At 37.9% G+C, this 19,135-nt stretch overlaps 1 protein-coding gene across 1 annotated transcript in view; it reads right to left on the minus strand.

Moving 5' to 3' along the window:
- Positions 1-19,135, minus strand: part of SPOCK1 (SPARC (osteonectin), cwcv and kazal like domains proteoglycan 1) — a 263,977-nt gene that overhangs the window by 169,555 nt on the left and 75,287 nt on the right. The window contains exon 3 of the mRNA XM_058034519.1: positions 9,827-9,872. Coding sequence (XP_057890502.1) covers positions 9,827-9,872 — 46 coding nt within the window. The remainder of the gene's footprint in view (positions 1-9,826; positions 9,873-19,135) is intronic.

Raw genomic sequence — 19,135 nt, forward strand, 5'->3', positions numbered from 1 at the left:
GAGGGGGAACAATTAAGCACAGCCTATGGCCAGCACACAGCAATGTCATATTTAGGAGTTCTATTGATGAAGTATCTAAAGATGAAAAACACAACTCATTGTCTTTATGTCTAAACTATCACAACAAATACATTTATGCTTCTGACACTTGGATATAGCATTCACATTAACATCCTCCAGGTATTTTTCAAATAGACTTGTGCTTTTTGCGACTCTACTTGAACCTGGCTTTTCATGGTTTTGCTTTTATCTTCTTTGGGATAGCTAAACATAATCTGGATTTTGAGGATAAATAAATCCATTGGGTTAGACTGAATTAACTATAACCATATGCTAGAGTTGAGAACAGGATTAACAAAACCATGGCTACTGGATTTCTTTTAGCTAACACTGAGTCCTTAGGCAGCTTTATGTCCACTCAGACAGAACCAGACATTTTTTGTTAGATGCCTGTGTTTAACACTATGATGTGCAGAGGTTCTTGCCTTTCAGTTTTGCAGCCTTCTGGTTATGTCAGTAAGCTTTCACTGGATTTAAATATGAAAGGTCATTCAAAAGGGCCCAATGAAGAGAGAAACAAGCCTCAATGCTGGAGCCTTTCCAGCAAAGATACATTTGTTCTTAGAGAATATGTGCCTCTTCTAAGGAATTTTAAACCCCAGTAGTTAAATAAAGGATAAACTCCATGAACACACAGATAGATCATATAAAAATAATTACAATGATGCTCACTTACACTGCATTAAAGGTGGCTGTAATGTGCAATGATCCCTAGGATTGCTCTACTGTACATCCGGTTACCACAGAGTTCTGTTTACTTGTTACAGATAAGATGGGAAGTGAGAGATTGATTTGATTGCTCAGTTTATAAATTAAAGCTATCCCAGGAGTAGAACATACTTATATTGCAGGTTTTATTGTACTGCTTTGCCTTGTGGTTAAAGTGAATCTAACACTTCCACATTTTGGGCAGTGCAAGGATGTACATCCAAAAGGCAACAATGCTGCTACTGATCTTCCCTGGGTAAAGCAGAATAAACCCTCAAACAGACCTTCCAAGGAGAGCAGCAGAAATAAAATTTCAGTCTTCAGATTTCCTGTCCTTGCACTTTAAAGAAATATATGTAAATTTGACAAGCCTTTCAAAGCTGTTGGCAATAACTGCTAAACACAAACAGGTGTTGATGCTGAAGTCCATGGATATATTACAACCAGAGGACTCAGAGAGAAAAGACAGAATGAGATCAAATGACTAAACAACACTTGCCAAACTAACTTTCAACATAATATGCTTAAGGAATTTTTTAGCACAGAATAGCACCAGAATATATTTGAAAATTTCCTTTATTCATCTTGCCATTGATTGCTTAACATCAGCAGTTTGGAGTTTAAAGTAACTTTCCAAATGACCAAGGTTGCAAAGCCAGAATGCAAACAATCATATTAGAGAAGAAATAATATTATTTCATGCAAATATGTTTAATTTGAAGCAATGAGAAGAGGAAGTAAGATGGCTGTGATTCACTTAGGGTTTTGATGACCTGGGCACTTAGGTTTTCAGCAGAGGGAGACTTAATTCCTAAATACATAGGTATCATCACATCTTAGCTCATGAATTGAAAAAGAACAGGTAATGGATTTTTCACCCAGATCTTTAGCCTTAGGGTTAAATCACAACAAACAACAACTAACACCACGTACAACATCCCTGGAAGTGCTCCTGACTGTGAGAAAGGCAAGAGAGGGAGAAGCAGTCACAGAGAATGGGCCTCCTTTTGCCAGTCCCTGTTTACATTCACAGAGCTCTGCAAGTCCATGACAGCCATGCTTAGTGCCTATCTTGCACTTTATGAACATTACTCACTTCAAATAAAAACCTGCATTTTTGCAGGTGGTGCCAAAACATCTGTCAAGGATATTGGTTCATTTATTTTTTATTCTTTGCTTTGACTGGAAATTTATTTTAAGAAATACTTCCTTCAGCATTTCTTCTGCTATTTCAATGGAATTAGCTGGTTTTCATTAATCAAATACAGAGTCACAGTGCTGGAATGGCAGTTCTGAGAAGGATGCTGGTTCCATTCCCCCTCTCCATTGTAGACCAGCTACCCCTGGGTCACTATCTGCAAGACATTTGTCTAACATGTTCCAGAGCATCTTGAACAGAGTCTTGACATTCTCTTTAAAATATTTCCCCCAATACTTAAATATTGCTGCCACTATGAAGGCTAAAATTAATTTTCTTTGCTGCAGTGTAAAATTACTCTCCCTTGTTATATCCAGAATGGATGTAGAATCAGCCCTCCACCTGCAGTTAATTTTAAGTATTTGGAATCAGTATTTGTGCACTGTTTTGCTTTTTTGTGCTTTATTTTGGTTTGCCGTTTTGTTGGTTTGCTCCTCTCCTTCATTCCTTTATCACAGAGGATATTTTCTGCAACTCTGATCATCCCTGTTACATTTCTCTGGGTCCTTTCCAGTTGATTCCCAGTACCCAAGAATCCTGGTACTCAAATGTGGGCAATGTATTCCAGCCAAGGTCTTACTGGCACTGCTTAGAGCTGAAGGATTACTCATGGTTACACATGCCAGTGCAACATTTGCCCTTTTTTGCAGCAGAATGACATTGTTGACTCATGTTCTATTTGTAATCCAGTATAATCCCCCAGCCCTTTGCTCCAAATTTATTACTCATTGGTTTTCATCCTGTTTTGTGCAGATGATTCTTCTTAGATAAGAACTTTGCATCTGCCTAGACTAAATTTACCCTTTGTTTTCAGAATATTTCTTAAGGTGACAGAATTTTATTTCTGTGCCACATTTAATAGGCAGCCTAATTTCAACATCTATAGTTTAATTAAAATGGTAAATAACAGTACATGTTAAAAAGTGGGAAATAATACTGGACCCAAAACACTGACACTGAACCAGTGACAGCTACTACCAGAACACAGCTTTCCAACTGATTTTGTATCCACCTAAGACTTATTTCTTTTAGACAGCACTTTAACTTGCTTATAAGGCAGTAATGGAAACCAATGTCAAAAACCTTATAAAGTCAAGATATGTGATGCTGCAAGCTTATTCCTGAGTCTCAAGGCTGTAATTGTCACAGAAAAAAACCTGGGTTTAGTTTGGCATCCATGTCAGTTTTATTCACCCCCCTTTATCTTATTGATACTAACAAATATTTGCTTAAATATTTATCCTAGTGTGTAAGATTTTTTTCCCAGGATTTTAGGTTTAACTCACAGGATACATTTTCCCATTTTCTTCCTTTCCTTAATGAAAAAAAACCAATGTTGCTTGTCTGTTCCCAATCTTGTACAATTTCATAACTTTTCAAGGATAATTTTTAGCATCTCTAAAATTATTTCAGCTAAATCCCTTAAACCATAGATCAGTTCCAGCTGATTTTTAGATATCTAATTTACCCAAGCCTGTCCTTTCCCTCATCCAGAATCTTGCATTCCAAATGAAGATATCAACCATTCCACCAGGTCTCAGCAGCCCTTTTATGTGAAAGCCAGAGCAAAGCCAGGTGCCAAAGCTTTGGCCTTCTCAGCAGTGCCTGTACAGGAGCATCTCTCTCCACTGAGCCTCATTCTTCTTGATTTCCTTTTCTTGCTTCTAATAAACCTGTAAAAATTGTTATTTCTGAATTTTAGCTCATGCATCTTGTTTTGTTCTTGACTTTTTGGGTTGGGGCTACCATTCTTAAGAGTCTACTTATCTGTACTTTCTGTAGGCAATCTTTTGTCACTACAATCATTAAGGGTCTTGTCATTAGCCAGGCTCCTGCTTTTGGATAATTCACGTTTGTGCTTCCTACATTGAGCAAATGCTAATTATCCCTGTTTTTCTTCCTCTAATTCTTAGTTTACTTAAATCTATATTTGAAACAACTTGTCATTATTTTGATCTTTTTCCCTTTCTAAAAATTCTCCATTATGCATTTTTATGGCTGTTGCCACTCTGCCTTCTACTTTTATTCTCCACAGGAGTTCCTGTTTTTCAGCTGAAACTAAATGACAGTAATCATCCATTAAATGACAAGCATATAAACATGTTTAAATACTGTTCAAACTATTATTCTGACTGGATAGTGATTCAAGGGTCACTCTGGCATGCAGATGCTATACCATCCAAAATTAAAGTCAAATAAGATTTCAAAACTGGAGACTTTGCCCCTCATTGGTTTGGCCTTCAATCAGAATACAAGCCAAAGCTGTTTGGATAATGCTCTGTGGTTTCTCTCACAGCAAATAAGGAAGGAAGATTTCCAGGCATGTATTTTACAAACGTCATATTTAAAGGTCTAGGTAGGTTACCAAAAATGAATTTCTGTATCCTGAAATGAAGCTCAGGGAAGGAGACCTCTGCTCCCTGAGAGATGCCAAAGAGAGCAGGGTTGGGTTCTGTGATATTCCTCCAAAATGCCCTTATTTCAATGGAAGCTGGCTGAGCATGGGGAGGGCATGAATTTCCCTTTGAAAATCATGTCTGCTTCACAGTCAATGAAGTAAGAGATATTAAAAGCAAGCCAGCACCATTATTGACAAAACTAACAAGTGCTCCCCAAGTGCTAATAAAATTCCAGCCAAGCAGCCTATTGATCACTGCCTCTGCTCAAAGCACATCAGCCATAATGCAATCACACACAAGGACCCCAGCCTGTCACTCCCTGTGCCATATTTAATGACAAAATTGGTTGCTTACAAGCTTATAAGGAATTTAATAATACACTTCTAGCATGCAGAAAGAACCATGTGCATCTGCCTGGAGATGAGCAGCCATATGTTCTTGAAATGCATTTGATGGGAGACAGTATATTTCATGTGCTGCATCTCAGCTATTGTTTTTGGTTGATTCAGTTAACATGTTCTAAAATTGGACTGATTTACTGAAGATTTGCAAACATAATTCATGTGCACTTGCACTATGAATAAGCCTCTAAAACTAATTCAAGCACAGTCAAAAAATAAATTGCAAAATAAGTTATTCAATTGAAATCTGCCATCTGAGGCACTGTAATAGAAAACATTTATTATAAAACTAACATATATTTGTGGCTTGAGATGTGTTCAGTACTAAACATCTTTTTGTGAGGAATTTATTCAGGCTTTTCTGAAAAAAACATCTTAACTGGGCTAACAGAAAATTACATGTTCAAAAATAATTGCAGGTTCTATGATTTTCATCCTGCATCTCAAGCTTCCAATTTTCACTCCTTTTGTTTTAGAAGGCTTATGAATTTTAGGCAAACTTTTTTTTCTGCACAGCTGCAGAAGCCCATTTCTGGAGTCTAGATTTGTGATTTAAACACTGGAAAGACACAGGTTGGATGTGATGCACAAGGAGAGGAAGCACTGATACCAACACATTCATCTTGAAATGTAATGCTCTAAATTTGGTAAATTCACTTCACAGGGCTGCTGGGCTATCAAAGTCATAGGCTATGCTACACTGGAGGCCTCAGTCCACTCAAAAGCAATGTTTCCTCTTCAAAAGTGAGGGTATTTTGCTAGTTCAGCCTTTCATTAGTGCTCAAGGGGAGCTCTTTGAAATGAGAACATGTCTGTAATTAATAATGATAGTCAAGTCTAAATGAGTGTGTCTGACATTAGAGTCAGTCATTGATAGGTCCAATTCAGGCAGATAAAGGTTTTCACACAATACACTGGAATAAGGAGTCTGAATTTTTAATTTTTTTGTATTCCCTCCTCTCCAAGGGCAGATAATGAAAGCCCTGAGAAGGAACATCCCTGTCCAGATTTCTCAGTTATTGGGGAAGAGGATTGGGAATAAAAGTGAAAAGAAAGACAAAGGCTGGAAGACAAGGGGGAAAGGTCAGACTGTTTCTAATCAAGAGCTTTTTTTTTTTCCCCTGAAGTTTGGAACATTTGGTATTGCTACCACCAGCAATGGGTAAAATTGTACCCTGTTTGCAGCCAGTCCTTGGTGCCTCAGTGCTGAAGGCAGAGCTGAGGGAGGGGACTCAGGCCAGCTCCATCCACTGCAATCATCTGACTGTCACAATCCAAATGGGAAGGGGGAAACTTGCACCTCTTTGGACAGAAAATTACACAGTTCAGTGGATGGTTTTAAATACATATTTGGGGAAAAAAATCAGCACCACCACAGAATCACATTTTTACCCCTCTTACTGCATCCTTCTAGAGATGTGTTAATAATAATAATGGCAGCTGAATGTTTTAAAGGTGTTTTGATTCAGAGCTCATGCATCTGCAATACAAAGTACACCCCATTACTTCCACAGTTTCTATGTTCTGGGCAAAGATGCTTTTAAAAAGTCATATGGAAAACTGGACACCATTCCAAACTGCTTCCAGCAATTTTAGGGGTAGCTTCTAGCAGAATTTTTTAGTAACTTAAACTTATTTTTTTTATTTAACAGTTTTCAATTAACAGAATCCATAAAGTCTTAATGAATTCATTTTCTGGCAAGTCTGAATAGGTGCTGAATATGAGACACATTTCAAAATCTCTTACTTGAGTTATGCTAAAGCTTTCCCCTATTCCCTCTTTTCTTTCTCCAAAGTGGATGAAGAAGACTAGGAAAGTATGCCAGGTTAGCTGTCAAGCTCCTTAAGAACTCTCAAATGACCTTGTCAGGAAAAAAACCCAACTCTTTGATTCATATTTCAAAATCTTCACTACCTGCCCCTTCTGCTCTTCTGCTTTCTTGCTTCTGTTACTGTGACAGAATCAAGTTCAATATTAATGACCAGCAATCATTTCCAGGCTGCAAACTCTGCTGCCTTCTGCAGTCCAAGAGCCTTGTTAGCTCAGCTCTGTCAGTAGATCCTTACTTTTGTATTGGTTTCTGCTGGGTTAAAGATGAATATAAAGCTGGGCTGGTAGCTCAGCTGAAAAAAACCCTCTCTGATCACTCAAGTGTCCTCTGAGTTGCAGTTTGAACCACTCAAGTTGACTTTCCTTGAACAGGTTTGTTATCAAACACACCTCATGTCACTCCCTAGAGGTTTCAGTGAAAGCTATGAATGCTTTTTTTACAAAACAAGGAATTTCTTTTCTTGAGAGAAACACTCAGGTATTTCTCTCCACACTGCCAGCAGAAAGCAGACAGTTTGATTACACTGTTATTGTTTTTCAATGCACAATTAAATAATTCATCCTGCTGAATAAAGCCAGCTTTTTGTTAGAAAAGAATACAGGGTTGGTTGGATGCAGCAGACTTCTTTAAGAGATGTAAATGAAGTACAAGCCTGGAATCAGAACTCTGCTGATTTTCAAAAGCACCGATCACTGTTGGATTTTAAATCTGTTAAACCTGTGGAATGCTCCACTACTTTTCTGAGATCCCTCTGGCAGATACTTCCTGCCTTCAGTTACTTCCAACCCTGCCCTCCCAGCCTGGTTCTACACTCTGGCTCCACATAAAGACTTCACAATTAAAATATTCAAGCAGGATTTTAGATTTAGAATTGAGAAGTAGATTTTCAATATTAAAAACTCATAAACCTGTCCCAGAAAGTTAGTGTTTGCAAAAAGAGCTTTAGCTTGTTAACACTACACTTAGATTTTCTATAAAATCCCAAATCTTTTTTCATTCACCTACCGAAGTTTTTTTCTCGTCAGTAACTAGGAAGAATCTTGGTCCTGTGAGGTTAAAAGAAGCCTTTGAGATATCTCTCTAAATAACAATTGTGTGGTGAGAACACAGACCTGCCAGTGAATTCACAGGAGCAAGCTAGGGCTCCTCACCACAGGATCTGCACAAATTCTCTGGATATCAGAATCCCAAAAATATAAGATGAAAGCTTTTCTATCTTCAAAACCATACAGGAGCATAAGGGACATTTAAACTCTCCAAAATGAAACAGAAAAACATGGGAAAAAATACCAGGGCAGGGAGAATGGAAAAAGAAAAACAGATTAAACAATTGTCTTGCAGCTCATGTGGCATAAAAGAGCTGGGACAAATTCTTCTGACTGTTCTTTTTCCTCTCTGTGGAAAATTACAGAAATTAAAGCTTTGGTGGGAACATCTGGGAAAGATAAAGCTTCCCTTCCTTCCTTCCTTCATCTCAGCAGTTTCTATTTTAATACAACTCCCTCTATATATACATAAATATATCATGTATACATTTACACCCATATACATACCTATATGCAAATATAAACTGAGGATTAGTCTTGTCAGCATCTGACTCATAGGGCCCAAAGCAGCAGCATGTGACTTCTCTTCATTTTTTGGGTGACAACACTGGGATCAATGCCTAAAGACTCACATGCTCTGTGTATATGTAACTAAACTAATCAACAGTTTTCAAGCAATATTTTTTTTTTAATAATAAATCTCTTTAGAAATGTTTGAGTGAGTGGCTATTTTTAACATTGTAGACAGGGCGAGTTTTGCCACAACCAAGAGTAGTGACCTCTGTCAAAAAGAATGATCTATTGGCCAAATAAAACCCATTTGTAAGATTTCAGCGAGAAGAAAGCAGCGCACAGTTCTTTGTGCAGGGCAGAGCATCCTGCTCAGACTGCACCCACAGTCTGCATTCTGTCTCCTGAGCAGAGACATCCACAGTGTCAGAGAAACTCAGCCCTGAAAAAGAAATGATCCTTTTCTTTACAAAGAGACAGAAATCTTAGCAGACATCCGACATATCCCTTCAAGGTATCCATGTGTGACTTTAGATTCTCTACAAGCATTCCTGCTTTTGCCCAGAGTCAGACATCTCAGTAACACAATATACAGGATAGTTTTAAAGCATGTCAATTCAAAATCTCCCTGCAATACTTTGCCAGGATTTACCTTTTTGTTTTTCCTCTTGGGAAAACAGAGGGTCACAAGGCCTCCGAAAGTGGTAGGAGCATAAGTTGTATTTGAAGTCAATAGGATTTGTAATCCTAAATCCCTCGAATGCCTTTGAAAACCTCTGTGGATATGTGTCTTGACAAAAGCATCAACTTTGCCTTTCCTTTGACACTGAAGTTTCATTTCCCTAAAGACAGAGAATCTACACTCCTAAGCTCTAACTCCAAAGATATTCCTGTGAGCTACAGACAATACAAGGAACAAGCTTGGCAATGAAATACAGAAATAGACATAAAGTGAAATTTTCAAAAGCACCTTCAAAGACTTCAAGTAAGTATTTTCTTCTTAAACACTTCAGTAATTTTGAATTTCTTTTTCCTAGTATGGCTGTTGTATCCAGTGCTATCCTGGACACAATTAGAATGGGGTTTTTGGGGTATTTTTCCTCTCCTTTAGTGGCTGACCTTGAAATATTTGAGGTACTGCCATAACTTAAACACTCACCAAGACAAAGTGCAAAATATCGTTTACAAAGCCTGCATCTGAAAGAGCAGCATATACACAGCACCATTTCCCTTTTAAAATCAGCCCTGAAATCCATGCATTACAGCTGATTTCAAAGAATTGGCCCCTTGAGTGTTAGAAAATGCAGTGGTTACATTTACAACATTAATTTAGCAAAGGCTTTAACATGAAAGAAAATGAACGTGAAGATTCCTGTTTTAAATTACATGTTAAACCAAGATTCATGGTTACAGAGAATCTCTCTGAGCACACATTTCATCATTGAACAGCAAGTGGAATGGATGGGGATTTAAAAACATGGTGAAAAAATAGCGAGATGAGTCAAACTCTTCTACATAAACCACCTCAAGCTGTGACTAAATTGGGAAGGAGATGTAAATATGAATATAGCTCTTCACTAATGCATGGGACAGACAGAGGAAGGGAGGCATAAAGCATATGGGGATATCACAAAATAGCAGAAGACAACCACAAAATGTGTACTGAGTTTACCTTGATCAAACGGCTTGTTTGGATTCCAGTTTCTGAAATAATCATCCTAAATAGGGATAAAAAAAGAAAAAAAAAACCAATTAGTATTTTCAGTACTATTTTACACAATTAAATGAATCAACTTTTTGATTCTAACAGATTTATCTGCAATAAGATAACACTATCAACATGTTGTGTCCTAAAGAGTAGTAAATGCAGGTTGGAAATTAAAGAATAAAAGGTCCTTGGATTCAGCACCTTGAATTTTTCTTCTGGATTGTTTTTGAAAGCATGCCCACTATTAAATATTTTTTAATAACTCTGTATGATTTCATGTTAGCCTACAGTCTATGAAAAGAAAGAACACAGTGTTCAGGTAGTATAACATGATCCACACCATCCTGGTGTAGTGAAAGATCAGCAGAGTAAATTCAAAGATACATCCTCACATGTAAATAACACCATTGTGAACGTATAGAAATACAGGAGTAATACTGCAAACATTACATTTAAATAGTACAACAACTTCCAGGAGCACTTAACAGTGAATATTTTTGTCACTGTTCCACTACAGAACTTTAAAAATTTTACAAAATCTGATGTAAAGAGATCATTGTGCTATGAATGTTGTGGTTCTGTTTTACACAATTCTCACAGGATTTTAACTGGAGAAAGCAGGGACTGTCAGAGTGCTAGGCCAAATAATGATTGTTGCAAACTAGCCTCTCTCCAGAAAGAATGGAAAACTGCATGTATTGGATCAATCTGTATTCTGTGTACTGAGCAAATATTTATCTGAAGGCAAAGTTTCCCTGCTTCAGAGTGCCATCAACCCTAGTGCTGAAGAACTGGGAGTTAAGCCCAGCTGATATATCAGTTTCAGCACACTGTGTATCTCACTTGTGTCCTCTTTCAGAGGATGTGATAACAACAGAATTATCTATTTGAGACAGGGAAGCATAGAAAATTTCTACAGCACTGTCATATTTTTCTGCATATTAATCTTTGTTTCCTTTTTAATATATCCAGTATTCTATATTCATTTCCTGAGGGATGCCACTAAAGAGATGTATTCATCAAGCAGTCCAGAATGACACTGAGATTTCTTTTTCCTGCCAGGATGGTAACTAAAAACCCATCTGTGTGAATAAGAGACCTAAATTATTTCTTCCATAGGGCTACATTTGCCATTTATCTCCAGTAAACTGAATTTCACACGCTCTCATGCTATCCAGCTCACCCTGACCTGGAATATTTTGGAGACCTGGAAGTCAGCATGACTTTATGGGGTCAGAGCAGGCTGTTACAGGAGTGAGGACTCCACAGCCTCAGTGAGCACCATGAGATGCACTCCATGTTCCTTCCAGAACACTGTGGACAGGATTGTTCTGGAGCAGGCAATCATGGCCAAATGCTGGGTTACATCAAATTATTCTGCATGACTAGCAGAAGGAAATGTATATATATTTTTAACCAATATGCTCATGCTCAGTGTCATACTGACTTCATGGACAGTGATAATGTTCCTCAATAACAGTAAAGACTGTTACCCATAATTTATTTCAAATCCATCAAAAGTAGCCTTTTTTTTTTTTTTCTTCACAAGTACAGGGTTTGGCACCAGAAATAGAATCACAGGCTTGCCTTTGAATTTCACAGCTTTGCTAATACAAAACCCCCTCATGGTTATACAATGCTTTGTAACTGATGATGATGTACTGCTAAATTCACCAGGCATTAATCACTTTTCAGAATGTGTTGGATTTTCAGCTTTTATAGAGGAATTTTTTTCAGCAACGAAATATTCTTTTTTTGCCTTCTTAAATATTTTGCAAGGTGTTGCTTTGCTGCTGGGTTTTCAGCATCAGAAACTGTTAAATAATTCAACTCCCAGCAAGGATTTCTTATGCTGGTGGCATATGGAACCAGTTTTGAAATAAGGATTGGAATGGGAGTTTATCTCAATTTCAGTGTCAAAGGAATATTTTACAAAAAAATGCACCTTCCTTAAAAAAAACCCTCTACAACACAGCAATCTCTTCTGTAGATCTATTATTCCTCCTCTTCTCCTTCATGCATGCCTGTTTAGTATTCCATTTTGAAAATTGAAATTATGTTTATTTTAGAATGTGCCTGAAACCACAGTGTGATAACATAGAAAATACAGGAAAAAAAAACCCTAAAAGGTGGAATAGGGAAAACCTTTGAGATTTTCAATATATAAACCCCATTATTATTTATAGGAGTAAATAATGACTACACATACATTAGAGCAATACAGTCAAGAGCAGTTCAAAATAACTTCTGCAAGTTGGACAACTGTCCTGGTTTCAGCTGGGATAGAATTAATTTTCCTCTTAGCAGCTGGTACAGCACTGATTTGGGATGGGAATAATGTTGATAACACATTGATGTTTTCGTTGCTGCTGAGGAGTGTTTACTCCAAGCCAAAGACTTTCCAATTTCCCAGGTTTTTGCAGAGAGGAGCCAGGAGGAAGAATGGCCAGGATAAGTGCCCCAAACTGGCCAAAGGGATATTCCACACTTTAAAGGCCAGAATAGAAACTGGGCTGAGTTGGCTGGGGAGAGATGGTCAGTACAGGGGGGCACTGCTCAGCAGGTGCTGAAAACTGTACTGGGCAGTAATTGTCTTTCTTATGGAATAATAATAATAATAATAATAACATTGCTGTTCTTATCACAACTCATGGGGTTTACCTTTTTCCCCCCAGTTCTCCTCCCTTTGCCACCTAGGTAATGGGGAGGGTGAGGGTGGTTGGTTGGTACCTGGATTAAACCACAACAACAGAAAATACAGAGCCTGGGCTTCACTTCAGACAAGAACTGAGACTGAAGGGTTGTGGCACCATAAAGGTGAAACTCACCCTGTGGATATGGGGAGTAGAAAATCTGTGTCACATTTAAATACACACCTCAAGCTCTGTCTCAGAAGCTGGCAGGGCTTTGTGCCAGTCCTCAGGAAGGGGTGAGATTTACAACAATATCCTCAAATGACTTTGTTAGAAGGTGGAACTCTGTCTCTGAAGGAATATCATCATTTCACTGTAACTTCTTCCAACAGAAAAGCAGCACATATATATATATATACATATATATCTATATATCTATATATATATATATATACAATCTACTTGATCTATGATATTTGAATTTCCATTCAGTAAAAGACCTTCCTGACATAAATCTATGCATTTCTAATCATTCTACTAGAGTTGATACTAATGTTCTCAAAATTCCTTATGCCTTCTGTAACAAATGAAACTTAAGCAATTTTCATATTAACATTTTAATTAATCAATATTAACACAATAGTTAACATGTATCAATGCATTTCATTTATAACAAAATCAACAGTTGATCAAGAGAATTTCAAATATAGAATGGATTATGATATATTGTAAATATTTTTATTCACTCTATGGATATTTACAAGTTAAAATTGAAAAACCTACCTCAACTTCCTGAACACGTAAGCATTACAAACGAGAAAAGAAAAAAAGAATGAAATAAAGCAATATAAAATTAGGTTAACATTCATCAGTTATCTCCTTAGTGGCCTTTTAAATGTGAAATCACTTATTTCAGATGACCTTCACCCACAAATGAAACAATTTTCTCTCTTTCTTTTCTGCCCTTTTCACCTCTGCTGCCATGACCTACTTTTTATCTGCTGCACTATTAGCCAAATGCCATTCTAGTAATGTGTTTCTTTCTTGTAGATCACCAAAAAAAGGCTTTTTCATTCCCTTTTGGCAGGTAAAACCACCAGAAAGTGTTTTCCATAGGCTCACCTGTACATACATGGTATGAGAGAGACATAATTTAATTTTTTTCTTAGCTGAATTTAAGGACTATTTATTGGATGGACTTTGAAGGGAATGCAAAACCAGGCACAGGGCCACTTCAATACAGCAGGTGACAGCAAGTGAGAAATATTTTTGATGAACAAATATTTAAAAATATCTTTCTTCTTCCAGAGAATTCACACTTAGAAGGTTTTGCCCATGGTTCAGTGACTGCATATGACTAAGTCAATCTTTTAATTAACTGAAGGGACTGCACACCTAAAATCATGCATGAGAAGAGAAGAGCTGATACTGCAAGCCAAGGGTGGATCTTACTCCCTTAGCTAAATTCAGGGTTATAGAAGAGTGATGGGTTGGTTTGGCTGAGTCTCACATCACAGGTTAAATATTTCACTTCCAGTTTCAGGAAAAGAAATTCAGCTCTTGTCAAACCAGGCCCAGTGCAATTCTTGAGGAAATCTAGAGTTGTATTCAGCTCTCACTAGGTGTGGGTTAAAGCCCTTGGTAAGATCCTTTTCTGCCCCCTGGATGAAGTCTGTTGCCTGCCTGAGGTGGGCATAGCAAGGCAGGGAGCCCAGGAGCTCTCACACTGAAGAAGGCTCACCAGCGATTTCCACACCCCAGTTAAATTGCAAGACTGGAGCTGCCTTTTCAGTTTTGCATCAGGGAACCCTTCTTTTAGATTTTACCCTCGGGATATCTTACTTAGGAACCAATGGTGAACATAAATGGAAAAAAATATATAGAAGCAAATATAAATTGCTAGACTTGGGCCTCAGTTCTTCACGGCATTTTTATTATGTTAGTTGAAGCAATTGAGAGATTGGAACAAACATTTTCACAGAATCACAGAGCTGGAAGGGGCTGACAAGGATCATCAAGTTCAACTCTTAAGCAATTGCCCACATGGGGATCAAAACAGTGACCTTGGCATCACCAGCACCATGTTCTCAAGTCCATTTTGCCACACTGCGCATAATAAATCCTTGTTTCTTAAGAAGACCAAAATGATCTTTTAGCCTTCAGTATGTGGCTGTCAAATCCAGCCAACTTGATCGATGTGCCATCAACAAAGTCAATCAAGAGAATAATCATATCTTAAACTAAGTATGCAAAGGGCATGATAAAAACATTTGTTTAACAGTTCACAAAAAGTTTGTATCAGAAATTTCAAAATTCTCCTTCATTAGAACCCTTAGATTCATCAGAATTCATAGACTGGGTTCTGATTTGCAAAAAATATCAAACCTTGAAGTAGATCTGGGTCTAATACAATTTCCTATTAGCCACCTCAGAAAAGCCAGCAAATAGAAATTGTCCCTAAGACCAGAACATTAATATGAGACTGCTCTTCTCTCCTATTGCCCCTCTCATCACTACAATAACAATACAGTTTAAAAAAAAATGAAATTAATGGCAAAACCAAACACATTTATCCTCTTGTCCCCTGCCAGCTAAGAAAGCAAACAACAGCTTCTTGTTCTCCTGAAGTTTAAGTATTAAAGTTATTCCCACTAATCCTACTGTTTTGTCACTTTGAATTTAGTTATTACCTAAGACTTGATGTTTTGGAAGAGTTAATGAAGCATGGATAATTTAACACACAAACACTCTCTACACTTTATTTACTTGTCAAAAAGAAGCTCTTGCAAGATGCTCTTATTTATCAATACAGCCAAACATTAGTTAAATGCCTTCATAAATATTTATATTTGTTGCATTAATTGAGCTTATAACTTATTTGTATGACTCAAGCAGAAATCAGATGCTGACTGAAAACATTCCCCTGATTTTGTACCTTTCAGAGGCAGCTCAGCTCAGTTTGCTTCCCCGAGCCTGGGAGCATCCCTCAGGACTGCAGGAGTCTCCAAGGTGCAGAATCATCAGGGAAGGCTCACAGGGCCCTCCTGAGGAACCTCCTACACCAAGGAGGAACCCCAGGACTCACAGAGACCCCTGAGGAAGCAATCTTCACTCCCAGCCCCTCCTAGCCAACATGAGTTTAAATTTCTAAGTACCTCCAGGAGGGCAATTTATTAACACTGCTTTGCAGTCTGCTCATTATTTCCCTGTCTCACCTTCCATCTATGAATAAACCCTTCACCCTCATAACGACCAGCTGGAAAAAGTGGTAATTACCAGCTCATTGCTTTTGTTAAAATTAGCTCCAGGAAGATGCAGCTGCATTTTCTGCCTCTCTACCTTGCGGTGCAGAAGATCATTCCAACACCAAGCAGTGTTAAAGCACCAGCTGCTGCTTGCTAAAGTCAATCCAGCCTGTCATAAATATCCCCCCAAGGCCTATTGCCTGTTTTAAGCAAATAGCTTGTGTCAGCAAATTACACATTATTTATTTATCTATTTATTCTTTTATTTGCTTAAGAGGAAGAGAATGTATTTTACCCACTGAGTACTCCAGTGAACAAAGCTCCCCAATGAGATCTCTGTTAAGATATCTCTAACCAATTCCATGCTCACTCCCCTCCAGGAATCAGAGAATTGCATCCAAACAGGATGCTTTGGCTTAGTGAATTAATAATGCTGCTGCTGGAGATATTTAGTTTTAAATTTTGCATGAGAAAGCTTTAAGTTTAGGGAGAAATGTCCCAAAAAGGCCAGGAACATCCAGGTTTACTGAAGGAGCTCCCAACATTGAGTGGTGACACTGAGAATCCATGGTAGAAGAAGCAATGTCACATGTGATGAAAAGTCTGCAATATCAGGACCTGCCTAGAATGTTAAGTCATTAATAAAAATATAATGAATTAATAAAAGTATAACCATTCACATTAGATTCTTATATAATGGCAAGTACATTAACAGTGATTTATTAATAACAGTATAAAATTCATAAATAAATATCCTAACGAGGCCTCAGATGCGTATGGCATTGAAAATATCCTTGACCATACGTTACAATCTCAGATTTCTCATCAGACTCAAGTTCTCAGACTTTTGCTCAGATACCACTAATGTGCAGCACCAACTTCTTCTGCCCATATTAACAGCCCAGAATGTTACTGTGTTTCTTATTTTCAAAAATTAAAAGGTTTTTTTTGGTTGGTTGGCTTTTTTTTTTCTGCTATATTAGGAAAGATTTGCCACTCCTGTTTTGCGAAAAGACTTTTGCAGAAGTTTCCACGAGTAATACTGAGAAAAGTCTATGCTGAAAGTTTCACCTTTCTTAACCATACTCACAATCATTCACTAGAGTGGCAGCAATTTTGAAAAATTACAATATTTGGAAAAAAAAATTAAATATTCCTTACCACTGAGCCCATATCAGCTAGAATAAAAATTGTAATTTCTTACAACATGGGCTTTCACATGGGCTTTTATATAGAAATCTTCCTGCTGCTCTCTTGGGTTTTGCAGTGGTGGTTTTTGTTTCATATTTTATTTGGTTGGTTTGAGTTATTTTTTGAGGGGTGGGGTTTTTTTAGCTGTTAGGGTGTTTTGTAAAAAGACAAATATAGTAAAAACTAAAAATATTTCTTCAAAAACTCCAAACCACTCTTTATTTATCCAAAAGCATGAAGCCAAAGTCCATGTCTCCAATGTTGAGGGCAAACAGATGCTGATTTTCAGTGCCTGTGCTCCAAGCAGGATGAATGAGGCCAGCTGGGAGCCACTGTGGCACAGCCCTGTGCCAGCACACATGCCTGACAGAGCTGATATATTTGGGTGGCTGGGACAATCACACAACTATCTGTGCTGGAAATACCTAAAACTGGGGGGCTGGCAGGGAAAAAGTGCCTTGGTTTTGTTATTCTTTGCTGTCCCTTTCGGCAGACTAACATCAGAACTACAATGCACTTCTGCCTGAACTCCTCCTCCCATTAGCATGTGCTAAAATCCTGTTACCCCTGCCTGAATTAAATAATTCTCCCTAACTTCATAAAGCTTTTCAGAGGTCAGAGCAGGTTGTGCTGCAGGCTGCACAGCTCTCACAAGGCCAGCAGGGCACAACTCCCAAGGGATGGGCTCTGATCCCTGCTGGGCCAGACTGACCCCTGGACTGGGAACCATCAGCTCCCCCTTGCCCCAGCTGAGCAGCACCCACTCAGACAGGAAAGAAGAAGCAGAGCCAGAGATAACACAAATCTATTCCCTCTCCTTCCAGGTGTGATTCCTCAAAGCAGCATTGCTTCTGCTCTCTGAAATTCCCAGCTGGACTGCCAGGTGAACTCACTGCCTCTGCTGAGCCTCACAAGGTCCAAGCTAATGCACAAAAATAACAGAAGTGCTCACCATGTGACATGAAGATTCACAGGTCACAGCCTGGCCTAATGATGCTTTCTCACATGATCATTTGCTTGTTTTCCTCTTATCAAAACCACCATGCCTTGATCTCAGTTTGTAATTGCAAATACTACTGGGGAATGGCCCCTGCAGGGTCTCTATGGAGAGACTTGTATTGTTAATAAATCATATTCTCAACAGGGGTAATACTGAAAACAAACCTTGAAAAGAGAGCTGCTGAACTCTTTCCACATCTTAATTTTCAGTCAAAAATTCAAATTACGTGCTTAGAAAGCAACTGGTTTTAGGCAGCTTGAAAGCCAAACACATTAACCTGAAGGTTACAAAGCCATTGGCAATGTGGCTGCACTTGCAGTAGCCTTGTTGCTTTGACAATATTCTGCAGTAGCTGTTTTTGACACAATCACTGGTTCTTTTTAGCTGATCATTTATGGGGTTGTATCTGGAGAACAACACCCACATAAAAAAAAATCTAATGCTACCACTGCTTTCACACATGGGAACTGCTTTACAGAGAAGAACAATTTGCATAATGATTAAATACATTGCTAGCTCTTGGTTTATTTTACAAGTTTTCAGAAATTTCTTCTGAGTCATGTAAATTTTTTTTAAATTTACCAAAATGGGAATAATCTCATTATGAAAAAAATGTGATAATTGTCCTAATATCAAAGTTATAAAATAGAAGTTATGCATAAAATACTGATGTTCCACTCAAATATACAAATCCCAATAGTCAAAACATACAAGGCAACAAACAGCAGTTGAATAAAATCAACTTATCTAACTTTGATATTTAGGGACAAAATTTTCTGTATAGACAATTAAATTAGTTACAGTGTCCCAAGTCTTTCAAATACTTATTTAAATGCGTAACTAATGATTGGAAGGAGACTGTATAAATTATACTGGATTATGAGCAATGCACTGTCCCTGGGAGCACATAGACTTTGTACTTCATTTGTAGCTTCAAAGAAAATCCAGCTCCAAGTATTGTTGAAGAAATCTCTGCAAAAGGTGAAATCAAATGTGCTGCTGTTGAAAAGGACAACTTTGCAGCCCTTTAGTCAGTTTTAGCTGATATCTGAAATTTCTTAGAACTGCATCAGGAAGAAGCAGTCATGGGCAACCAGTCCATGACATAACCAGCTGCTGAGTATGGGAGAGGGTTGTGCACATTTTAGATCAGAAACCCTGTGAGCCATTACAAATGTGCATCTTCCATTCCAGTTTATAACAT

This window comes from Melospiza georgiana, chromosome 15 (assembly GCF_028018845.1).
Source record: "Melospiza georgiana isolate bMelGeo1 chromosome 15, bMelGeo1.pri, whole genome shotgun sequence".
In the NCBI taxonomy this organism is placed as follows: domain Eukaryota; kingdom Metazoa; phylum Chordata; class Aves; order Passeriformes; family Passerellidae; genus Melospiza; species Melospiza georgiana.